Here is a 12,785-nt window from a genome sequence, read left to right on the forward strand (position 1 = left end):
AGCGGACTATCCCTCTACGCGACTTTTACGTGTTATTGGTAGAGTAGCAATAAAGTGTTGTTTATTGTGCTAGCCTGTTGCCTTATTCGCCCGAACCTGTCGTAGCTACGATGACTCGCGCTACCGGAAGGGGACGTTGACACGTGCACGGTACGACTATTTGCGGCTGGGACCGGAGCTAGGCTTCTGCACCAGCTGTGCATAGAGCAAACCCCTTCACTTGTGAGCTTGAAAAGATCATTTAAGATGAATACTAAAATTTTAGTGAGACCAGGAAATTTGTCCGCATAGCATATTTACATGATTGTAGGTTGGCCTATGATATTTTCAGGTGTATGAGATGCATCTTTGTGTAACCTTTGCGGGAAAAAATGGTATATGCGACGCACCTATTTTTAACTCATTCAACATGATAAAACACAATTATGCACGCTGAGTACATTCATTGCAAAATGTCGTATTCGTGCACGGCACTTAATATTCATAAGTAGCAAAGAGTTGTAACTAATGCTGTTCTAAGTCGCATAACACCAATATTTATTGCACTGTAATCAAAGCTATCGAAGGCCACGTCCTTTGGCGTACTGTCAAACGTTCTGACGCTCCGGTTGGCAGCATCGCTGGGTTGCAGTTATAGGCCTCCAGATAATTCTTACACGGTGTCGTACACACCGTGATGCAGATCTTTGCCTTTAGCCACTATGTGCACGGCAGGAACACAAACAATGATCGTATCACACCACATGCATACAAAAGACAAGAGGACAGGAAGCTGTGACTACTGCTGGGCATGCAAGGGCAATTCGAATTGCGCTAATGGTGTGCAGACCACTAAGACACGATTTTCTTTGAAAAATAAGCATTTCTTTGGATTGAAACAAGCTGTACGAGCTTTGTGGAATGCCATCTCAACAATCCATGTGGACTTATCATTTACCTTTAGTGTCCCTTTATGAGCAAACAATTAGAACAGCAATATAGTATGCATGATGATGGCGACCCTCACGACGGCCATGATGGTCACGGCTGCCGCACTGCCTAAACAGCGAGCAGCTGACATCTGACACCACGGTTACTCCACTGTTATTACAAGATTATCTTTTTACAAATGCTGTCGCACACAGTTTATCGTACTCAAAAATAAAATATGGGAATATTGACCACGCATGTGCGCACAATTTTTGCATATATAAAGTGCACCTTTGTATAATACTGTATTTACTCGCTTAATGAACGCACTCGCATAATGAATACACCCCCAGCCATAGTCGCCGAAATTTGGGTTTATTTTCTCCCACATAATGCACCCCCTACTTCCATCCGCTGCAGTCCCGCGAACCGACGTGCGACGCCTCCTCGCCCGTAGATATTTTTCTTTCTTTTATTATGCCGACCCCCCTCGGTTCGCTTCCTCCCCTCCCCTCTGCCCACTGCCGCGCACCATTCTTTTTTTTTGTTTTTCTTTCTATCTGTGCGCCGCACGTCCCTCTCTTCTTTGACTGGTTTTCGAAGTATCCGTGCGCCACAACAGGATTCACAAACGGTACGAGTGTAGAGACATCGCGGCTCACAAGCAAACAACGAAGGTCACGAAACTGCCCACGCCAGCCAACGGTCACTTTCTGCAAATACGAAACTTTAAAGTAGTGGTGACACAAAATTCGGACACAATTTGACCCTTGCATCACATTAATGGGTGCCTATAGGTGCCATCTGTACAATATCAGCCACAAATACAGCCTAAAAAGATTTTTAATTGAGTTTTAAAGTTCGTGAATGTGCCGAATTGGAAATAGAAGCAAAAAGCAATGATGTCATAGAGCGGGGCCTTTTTTTAAGCAATGTACGTCACGAGTTCTGGCCGGGTTACCGGATGTGTGTACGAGACGGACAGTGCCGGTGGCGACACCTGATGATGCATAGCATAACCAGAGACTTACAATATTATTGCAGCGACTTACCCGCTTACTGACTCTGTGTAAAGCGTTAGCAGTGAGATAATAAGCAACTCACAGTATTCTCATAGCTCTTCTTGACAAGAACAGCAATGCGATGGAGAAAACAGAAAAAAAAGATATTTTAGTTTGACAAAACACCACAAGATATCGCTACGGGCTCCGCGGCTGCTGCTACTGCTGCAGCCGTCAACAGCTCTGGTAACCAGGTATCCGCAAATGTTAGGAAGTCTACAGACAAACTAAATAAAGCTCTCTACTGTCGGGATCGTATTGCGTAGTGGACAGATAACTGCTTCGGCGTTCCGACGTGGGATTGGTATGCCTTGAGAACGCTGTGTTGCCCAATCTAAATACAAGTCAGTAAAGTGTACATCACGTCACTTGCATGTTACACATAGTGCCATTGATGTGATTTCACTGCTTCCTTCATCACTTCTCAGCCTGCTACCTTACAAATGATTGAAGCGAAAATGTTTCAGCACGTCTAGCACTGCGGCTGCTCCAAGCCTCACGAAAAATGTCGCCTCAGGCGGACGACAACGACAAGAACAAAATTGCAGCCACCGGCGAGATTTGCCAAGTGAATCGAGCTTTTCTGACTGATTTTTACACTCCTCCCAGCTCTTTCGTCCATCGCCACACTAGATAAGCAACGTTGTTTGATGATTCAGGAAACAAGCACTCGCAACGCTCAACACAGCAGACGGAACAGCAGCGCTGACAATATGGCAGAAGCTGGCCAGTGACGTCACTGGCTCTCGCTGTCACCTGATAGTATTTGTTTACGAGTAGACCGACTACGTCACGGGGCCACCGAGTGCTCTTCGAAATCGAAACTGCCTCCGGTCGTAACATACAAGCATATAATTAAACATTCGTATCGCGCTGGGGCAAATGAGTTTCGTTGCCGCTATTAACGAGTCAGTAGCCACTGATTAAGAGCAAAAAAACAGAGGTTCACAAATATACTGTCACCACTCCTTTAAAGAGCCGGCGACAACCGATGGCGGGAGCGCGCGGAGACAGGTGTGGACAGCTTGCAGAGGACAGTGCCATCTACCATTGAAGTGGCGGAGTTTCCGAGGACGGGTGGGACAGCCAATCAAAACGACACTAGACAGTGACGAGTGTTCTAGCGTTCTAGCCATTGCAGCAATTGTAGCTCTACTTTTTTTTGTTCCCGCCAACCATTCCCACTCCATTGCGAGTTCGTTTTGGTCTGTTTTGCGTTTCGCCGTGGACAATGGGCCGAAATGTGAGCTACATGGCCGGTTTCAAGCTACAGGCTGTGGAGTACGCTCTTGAGCACAGGTATCGTGCTGCCGGTAGGCATTTCGGAATTGGCCAAGTCCATGTGCGTTACTGGCGGAAGCAGCACTACAAGCTGCGCGCCATGAACAAAGAGCGGCGTGCCTTTAGGGGACCGAAGACTGGAAAGGTTCCTGCTGTGCAAGAAGAGGTCTTAGAATATGTCTGAGACCTGTGAAAGGAATGCTATGTTGTTTCGCACAAAATGATCAGGACGCATGTGCGAGCCACAGCCAGGAAGTATGGCCTCGCAACCACCGCTTTCAGAACGAGTAATGGGTGGACGACAAGCTTCATGCAGCGCAACGGACTGTGCTTGAGAAGGCGTACATCACTTTGTCAGTGACTGCCTCGTTGCTATGAAGAAAAGGCAGTGGACTTTCACAAGTTTGTGATACGCCTGCGGCGGGACCGAGAATTTCTTCTCTCACAAATTGGGAACGCGGACCAGACGCCCATCAATTTCGACATGCCGATGAGCAGGACGGTCAATGAAAGAGGAGTACGCAGCATACTCGTTAAAACGACAGGTGCAGTGAAGCAGCGTTTCATGGTAATGCTGGCTATCATGACAGACAGCAGGAAGTTGCCACCGTACGTTATCTTCAAGCAGAAAACCGTGCCGAAGGCCAACTTCCCAGCCAGCACACACGTGTGAGCTCAAGAGAAAGGATGGATGTCGGCCGATCTAATGGCTGATTGGGTCCGGGCAGCGTGCGCCCTGGCACCTTGATTCTTCCGTCTCTCCTTGTGCTTGAGTTTTCGCGGCCACCTGGGAGAGAACGTACGCCGGGAACTGAAGAAGCTACGCACCGAGATCACCATCATTCCAGGTGGACTTACTTTGGTGCTGCAGCCCCTTAATGTTTGTGTGAACAAGCCGTTCAAAGACAGTTTGTGCCATTTGTATACAGACTCCTGGATGGCGCATGCAGGGCACACCCTGACACCGACCGGCAAGATTAAAAGGCCGTCCATCGAGCTGGTGGGCTCCTGGATCTTGGACGGATGGTGCTCACTGCCAGCCGATTTGATCGCAAAGAGTTTTAAGAAGAAGAATATAATTATTCTGCACGCTTGTTTTGAAGAAAACGAAGCCTTCTTTTCTTTTTCGACTTTTAACAAGCCATTGTTCTCTATCAGAAGTGCTGCTGCTGATAGGAAATGCGGCTCTTCCGTCAACGATTGACACTCCCGTAAGGGCTGTGAACGCAATTTTTGAAGTGTCCATCATTGATGGAAGAGACAGTGTTCAACCAGCAGCAGCACTCATGATGGCGAACAGTGGCTTAGCAGCGGTTCGTTCGAGAGCATTAGTAGTTGGTGAAATAGGTTCTCGTTTTTTTTTTTTTCTTTTTGCTGCATTCGGCAAGCAGCCAGACATTCAAGTTTGCCCCTGGCCCCTCCTTGCAGCACCCTCCACTTTCTCATGCTGGAGCCGCCAGCCAAGGTATTGCTACCTACTCTGCGAAAGCGAGCACTGGCCGGGCAGCTATGTGTAGATTCACTGGTGCCCCAACCAGGCTGCATGCCAGTGTCATGCTTGATCATCGTACTTCATCGTCATGAGTGCTTCTGGCCGAAGAAACTTTCAGTGCTCATTCGCAGCAATCTTCAAGAGGGCTGCCAATGCCATTTTCCATGCCAAAAAAAAAACTAAACGTACAGCTGTGCAGCAGTACACAAGTTTGCAGTTACTGAACTGGTGGTTTGGCAGCAACGACAGCAGTTTGACCAAATTTTATCATGTTACGCCAAAGGCGGGCCAGAAAATGGACACTTTCCAGAGCTTGCTGCATGTGTGAACGAACCTCGTGATTGGTCTCTACATACAAAGTGGTCACACAAGAAGCCCATGTGTTTGCTTAAGAAACGGGAATGTCGAGGACACACTTAAAGGACAGCAGCACCTGGGTTGAAGGGAGCTGGCTTGACGATGACAAGTGAGCCTGTGTAATCAGTCCAGCGGCATGTTACCCTCTCTGTAACACTTGAGGGTGAAAGCCTGCTTCGCACTTGGTCATGCAGCAAGTTATGCAGTAAGATATTACGAACCACAGTGGGAGAGCCCTGTGCTTAATCACTTCGATGTTCTCAGTAAGTTGCATTGTTGCTGTGGCCCCCTCGTAGCTATTCACAACTCACATTGTGTTGCCCTACCTCTAGAATGAGCCCTTGGCATCACACGCTGCTTTCTCAGAGGAGGTCATGTGGGTTTTTGTACCAATTCATTTGCCTGCCGTGTTTTGCTGAAAGTCGCCATGCAATGAGACACTTTGAAGGGACACTAAAGGCAAATAACAATTTATGTTAGAGTGAAAGCTCACTGTATGACAACGTCTAAAATGGCAATAATATCAACAGCAGTGCCCTACTTACTGAGAAATTAAGCTAAATGTATCACACGATGAGCGCCACGAGCGGCACATTTTCAAAATGATCCCGATGACGTATGAGAGTCTGGCTACAATTAATCACTAGTAATCAAACTAGCAGCAACAAGAAAAGAACCGTCCGGGCATCAAGAGACGTAATAAAATGCTGTTTGTTCGTTTCTGTTTGATTCGTGGAAAAAGAACCTCTTTAGCGTTGCCATGGGGAACGGCGCGTGTGGTTCAAAGGTTCCGTTTTCGCCAAACTGCGCTTCGCCCAGCGCCCTGCTTCGCTCACGCGGTCGCGTCTCAGTGGTAGTTTCGGTATCGCGTACTGCCGCGTGTGTTTTGCGTGCTCGTGAAAGTCGCTCTGACAGAAAGTTTGACAAAATGCTGCATGCATGTGATGTTGCCGGATGCCTGAATGGTGCACACCGCCAGTGCACGCCGCCGCGCAGTAAAGGCGGGCAACGTTGGGCATGGCAGCAGTGACGTGTGAAAGACTGATTTCAGGCGGGTGATTTGAAGTGCGCTAAGGCAATGCGGACCACTAAAACGCGATTTTATTTCAAAATAAGCTCTTCCTTGGCAAAAAAGTAGCACTACGAGGTTTCTGGGCCGCTATTTAAACAATCAACGTCGACTTAATATTTGCCTTTAGTGTCCCTTTAATAAATGTCCATTAAGGAATGCACTTAACGTGAGATTTGGGGAAGTGGAGTCGACCTAAAGTTTATTTGACTTACAATATTGTATAAACATGGTAGTTTTAACTTGTCCACAATGAGGAATCATAATTTGAAACCTGGGGCATTTTTGGTGCCACTGTTAATGACGCAGTCGCGTAGTGCCTCTTTACACCTGCGTGAGAGGCAAACGCGAGTTGTTATGGCATCTGTCCTATTCAGTTAAATCTGTGCTTGCAGGAGTGCTGGAGGTATGGGTGGGGCCTGTGGCAGGCTTACGGCTGGATTTCTCCAATGCAACCTATGTGGCACGGCTGCCTGAGGGGGCAGCGACAGGCTCCGCAGTGCTACAGACTCAAGCCTCAGCCAAGAGCCAGCCTGGCCTGGCTGTCACTTACAGCCTAGGGCCAGACCAGGATCAAGGGCCCTTCATCATCCACCCGACCAGTGGTGAGCTTTTGTCCTCGGCTTCAGATGTTGCACATTGGTGCACCACACGCAGCCATAGATCGCCTTGTTGAACATACCTTATCGAAGCTTTATGCAGGGTATGGGGCTTATTCCTTTGGGGATGTTGTGCAGGCACTGTGAGTGTACGAGATTCCCAGCAGCTGGACTATGAGGAGCGCCCTGAGCTGGAGCTGCCACTGTGGGCACATGCGGAGACACCCTCGGGGGCCATGCTACACGGCTATGCCCGGCTGTTGGTGCAGCTGCTGGACCAAAATGACAATTCACCACGTTTCTCCCAAGAGCGCTATGTGGCCTCCGTCTGGGAGGGCCGCTCCCGTGGAACCTTTGTTGCGCAGGTAACTCAGTGTCAGAGAAAGTCATAGTTTGCGGCCAAAAATGTTCTGATTTTGTGTCCATCACGATTAAGCCTGCTCGACAAAGGGACACTAAAGGTAAATAACAATTAAGGTTGCAGTGAAAGAATGATGCCTAACAGGGTACTGACACAAAATTTCGCGGCCAAGATAGCCTGCAGGATCGATTCAGTTCAGCCTATCAGTTCTTGCAAATAAGGCAGAAATTCAGGAACACAGGGTGTTGCTGGAGCCAACTTGTCTTCTTCAAGGCTGCAACTGCTTCTTTTTACCGCATGTGCTTCGTACCCTCTCTTTCTACCCAAACACAGGAGCAGGGGCAGCCTGCGCTTCTTGTGCATTTATGATGCGATTCCGTTTTCCTGCGTCAAGCTGCTCTAAAAGCATAAGAATTGCAAAAATTGCACTGAAGTGCTCCAAAACAGCTCCAAAACTAATAATTTTGATGCCCATGTCAGCTTCAGCAGGGAAAAAAAGGGCTGAGTTGACATGATTTTCCAAGCAGCACCTAGCAGCGCCGGGATACCAAGAAAATGAGACAATCGCAGAATAGATAAACGCGCCCAAGCATGTTTCTTCTGTGCACCTTTCTAATGAAGGCTTCGATTTTGCTGCCATAATTTCCCCTGAACTGTTGTAAATGTGCGAGACCCCGCAAAAATGTGCTGCCGTGCTCCGGGCATGCTGCTTCTACTCGCTAGGCTGTGTTGGCTGTGTGTTCTGGCTCACTTAGCAAAGTATCGAGTGGCATGTGTAATGGGGTTGACCCAGGTTCTTTGTTGTGCGTAGCGTGTTCCTCCAGTTGCTGCGCTTTCGTGTCGACACTGCGGCGCTGGTCAAATACAAGCACGTTCGTCGTAGCAGTGTTCGTACCACTCCGCGCCATATCGTGCATGGGTGAGGTGATTACCTTGTTGCGTCAGTGCAGTCCAAACTAGCTTCCTGCATGCGATGCGTCTCCGCGATGCTCCAGCAGTTTTGCACGAGAAGGCGGCGGCGGACTGATGCGAAGCACGTTTGTGCAGTGCATAAATGCAGTATGTAGCCTAGTGCCATTGTAAGAGTAGTGGACACTTACAATGGCACTAAGCTTGCTGTACCCTACTCGCGCGTTTGAAGAGATAATCTCAGTGCGGCGAGATTATTTAACCTTTGGATAATAGACTTCACGTCGAAGATATCCCGAAGATGGATTCAGCGGTAAGGTCGAAATAATACAATCTGAATTCCACTGTCAACTCACTGAGAGTACTTTTGCTTCCAGTCGTCTTAAAAGGACAACCATCGGCCTGTGTGTAAGCTTACGTAAGGCCACTACATAATTTGTGGGGCGTCATGCAGGCCGAAGTCAACACCTTCGGCTGCGAATTCTTCGGTTCGTGTCGTGCCTTTATAAGAATGATAGATGTGTCTTCTCTTTCCATATATCGACAATGCTTCGCTCGCCCGAAATTCGTGGATACCAGCATGACAGAGGTGTCTTCAGTTGGCCGAACGTATGTGCATTCCATGGGCATGTGCTGTGGGGCAATTTTAGTAATTTCTGCCGTGAGGTGCATGCGTCAAGTGGCAGCAGTGTGTTCTGAGCTGTTCTAAGACTGCCTGTGTTTGCATTGTAGCGGTCTGGGCCAGCCGTCGCGCAGAACACCTCAGAGATGAGGACGAGACACTGAGCAACACGTCTTTATCATTCCAAGACTCTGCCGCGACTCACTGTCACTGGCCACTGCCGCGAGCGTGCCCGTGTCCATCGTTCTCTTCTACCGTCAGTGCGTTCACGGCTGCCGCTCCCATAGCATATAAAAATTACATACGCAGACGCCACAGTTACAAGGATATTGTAATGCACCTACAGTGAGTGCATATAAAGCGCGCGTACTGTCGCGAGCTGCACACAGGGGCAGCAGCGCCTTCTGAGCAGCTGAACGATAATCTATTTCTGCAATTAGCACTTACTTGCAATTTGCGCTTTAGCGTGGCATATAGTGGTTCTCTATAACTGATATTTTGTATTTACAGTCAACTGCCGATTTTTCGGACGCCCGATTTTCCAGACATGCTTGAAAATTCGGACGCTTTCGCGGCACCGTCACCAGCCCCATAGACGTCAATGTATAAAGGCCTGACCACACATACGCGTTGCTGCGCGTGGCGTTTTGACGCGGCGCCGAGCCCTCTCCCTATGGAGAGAGAGGGTGTGCAGCTTCGTGTAGTTGCGCGCCCTCTCTCTCCATAGGGAGAGGGCGCGACGCAGCGTCAAAACGCCACGCGCTGACGCGCTGCAACGCGTACGTGTGGTTAGGCCTTAAGAACGTCCGAAATTTCGGACGCTGAAACTCTTCGGCCTGTGATTTTTCGGACTTTTTGCCCAAGTTGCGGGTGCGAAAGGCATTAATTGAAGCCCCCACCTCTGCCGCGTCTATCATCTCATAGGTTCGAACCAGCGCTTTCGCGAGTCAATCTGTTTGCGACAGTAATAGAGTCCAAAGTCAGCTTTGCCGCATTGGTGAAGTGTTATGGGGTGAAGCAGACCAGGGAAATTCAAAGGGGCCGCTATCACGGCGCCGTGCGGCGATGTCTTTACGGATAAGCAGCGGAAATACACGGAGGCGTGATGGCGGCAGGTGGCAAACGCACCAGTACGGCCTAATCGCTGACAACCCTTATGACAAGCATCTTCAGTTAACTACTTGGTAGTGCATGTGGCCTAGCGCAGTTGCATGCGCACTGCACACATTTAATAGGCGAGAACCCAAACACGCCGCGCCGCCATTCATGCTGCCTCTTTGAGTGAGACCGCTAAGTGCACCGCACAGACGCGTTGCCTTCACGAACGAAACCAGCTCGCCATTAGCCGCGCCCATGTGCGGTCAGGAATGGAGTAGACATCACGAATCCTTACATGACAAATGCGTGCGTACGGTACAGCAACAGTACAGTGACGGCGTCACCTTAGTTTGCGATGTGCTGCACACAACTAGAAACGATCGGCTTCACACGGCAGGAAATGCTGTGTGTCGGCGGATATTTGGCGATGTGCATGTGCGTGTTTACGTGCACTCACGCATCGGGGAAAGTCGGACGAGTCGACCGCTCTTCCGCCCCAGTCTTAGTGTTCCGCGTCAATGCGTTTCCAAGCGCTCCATGCGAGGGAGCCGTTATCTATTCCGTGCTTTGCTGGTATCAGCGGCGCTCATCATGAGACGCAAATGTGCAGGTGGCGGTTGGCATGTAGTTCAGCGGGGTTCGCGGCAGGTACCGAATGTATTTGCGAGAGCCTGGGCACGCACCAAAATGCCTGATAAGTGCACTGGGAGGCATTAAAACTATTTCGGACGTGGCTGTGGCGATTTGATCGCTTGAGCGGAATAAAAAAGCATGAATTCACTTTTCCAGACTGCCCGATTTTTCGGACGATTTCGCGGCCCCTAGGGAGTCCGAAAAATCGGCCGTTGGCTGTAGTTGCTTTCATACTCGGAGACTACCTACTATATTACTAAATAACCGCTTTTGTTAAGCATCATGCCACCGCGTTGAAGCGAATGCCGAAAGCATGCCCCGTTGTCAAGCTAATCTAGTAATGTTGGTCAAGCACAACATTCACAAATTTACCAGTGACATGTCTCCTGCAAAATAAAAAAGTTAATGCACTTGCACTTCTCCCTTGTGAACGTCCATGTGTACTTGGCACTCCCCTTGCACAGATGACGCAGTACGAATTTTTAAAAAAATACGTATTACAGTCCTCCTCAATGAAACAGCTGTTCTCCAGAAAATAATGGTTAGTTTGAATTGCTAGTATACTATATTCACAGCATTAGACAGGTTGGCTTGTTCACAATTCAGAATTTTACATACCTAACACAGAAACAAGGACTATAGCAAACAGGTACAAAACTGGAAAAACTCAGTCATATGTGCACTCCCTCGTCCACTTGCACATTATGTTGAAGTGTAGGCACCTTCAATTATGCTACGATTGATGAAATATCACCCAACCTACGTTAAAACACAGTGATGACTTGTTGCCTAACTGCCTCTTCCACAATGTGTTCTAATGTGTAAATCATCTGTTCTACTTGTTTGGTAATAAAACACAGGCCGTTACATTGAGCGAGCAGTGTTTCACCATTTTGTATTGCATGCAGAAGCTCATTTCTTCCATTAGCATCCACGACAAATAGTCATACTTCAATTGCTACAACAAACAGTGTTGGCACTATTTTATTGGAACTAAAACACTAGCAGTTCTTATGTCAGTGTAAGCATGTGTATACAGTGAACTCCCATTAAGACGAACTCGGTTAAGACGAATTCTCGCTTATACCGAACAGCACGGGACCATTTGTTTGGTTTCCCATAGACTCAATGCAAAAAAAATTCGCTTAAGACGAACCACCCAACTGTACTCTTCTGTTAAGACGAACTTTCGCGATGATCAACAACGCTAGCGATTCTGCGAAAAGAACACTGCAGTCTTGGTGGGGCATTCAGGCGACCGAGAAAAAGCAAAAAGATGAAAAAAAGCACTTCCTGGAGCAAAGACGCGAAGCAAATCGCGACGCGGAGGGCGCGAGATAAACGAAGAAGACCGGTCAGCGGATAACGCTGGTATCCCCTCTCACCCCCAGCCTGTGGGTGGGGGAGGTGTGGGCTTTATCAGCAAGGAAAGCAACAAAAAGAGAGGGGGATTTACAACTTGGACCCCCAAGCCATGGCGTCCTTTTGTACCCCCCTCCCCCCCCCGTTCTTCGGCTTCCTAGCTGGAGTACAAAGGAGAACAGAACAACACAAGAGCTTGGGGCCCCTCCGCCGTGGTCAGAGGGGCAAACGCAAGGGGAGTGGGAAAAAAAAAAAGAAAGCGACAACAGGAACAAAAATGGTCTGTGCATTACAATCGAGTGCGAAACCGAAACCACGATCGCGATCGCGGCGCACTCCCGTCAGAGGGGTCAGGTGCATTGTCATCGCCATCACACCATGGCGGCCGAGCACATGTATTTTGTGGTCAATAGACCTTTTTCAAGCAATCCCAGAACCCCTCGCGGGCGCGCGAAGCACTATGGGAAAAGTGTGTACAGCGAGCCCGCCGGCTGTTCCGTTGCTCCGTGCTCGTTGGCACCGTGGGAGCACCAAATGAAAAAAACGCGTCGCCGCTGGTTGACTATTATTAAATCCTAAATACTACACATGTGAACGTACCTGCATGTATCACTACACATGAAATGCGAAAGGAATGATGCAGTTAGCGTAGGTATTACCGAGCGGATGTATACCGGATGTAACAGTTAAGTGGCATGCGAGTTATCACGGGCCGATACATGCAGTCAAAACGTGCTTTCATGAGCAATGTGAGCTGCAACACCGAATTCGTATTTATTCAATGATTACTTGTTCACAAGCCGCTATGACATTTAATGCCATAGCGGCTCGTGAGAGGTGTTACAGTGTTCAGGTATACAGGTGAATATTTGATTTTAATTGACAAGTCACGCGCTGTACAAAGAAGTGAGCACATTCTAAACATGTTTAAAGAAAAAGGGATGGGACTAGAATTAACTTGCAAGATGCCTTGCTCTGATAATTTGCAGTTTCTTGATAAATGCTTTTATGTTTTACTGCGGAGCTTGTATT

The 12,785-nt window shown here is 48.4% G+C and overlaps 1 protein-coding gene across 1 annotated transcript in view; it reads left to right on the forward strand.

Moving 5' to 3' along the window:
* The window catches only part of LOC119382397 (protein dachsous), a 466,009-nt gene that overhangs the window by 344,059 nt on the left and 109,165 nt on the right, over nt 1-12,785 (forward strand). Inside the window, exons 21-22 of the mRNA XM_049412138.1 lie at nt 6,565-6,774; nt 6,907-7,133. Coding sequence (XP_049268095.1) covers nt 6,565-6,774; nt 6,907-7,133 — 437 coding nt within the window. The remainder of the gene's footprint in view (nt 1-6,564; nt 6,775-6,906; nt 7,134-12,785) is intronic.

The sequence above is a fragment of the Rhipicephalus sanguineus genome, chromosome 2, assembly GCF_013339695.2.
Source record: "Rhipicephalus sanguineus isolate Rsan-2018 chromosome 2, BIME_Rsan_1.4, whole genome shotgun sequence".
Taxonomy (NCBI): domain Eukaryota; kingdom Metazoa; phylum Arthropoda; class Arachnida; order Ixodida; family Ixodidae; genus Rhipicephalus; species Rhipicephalus sanguineus.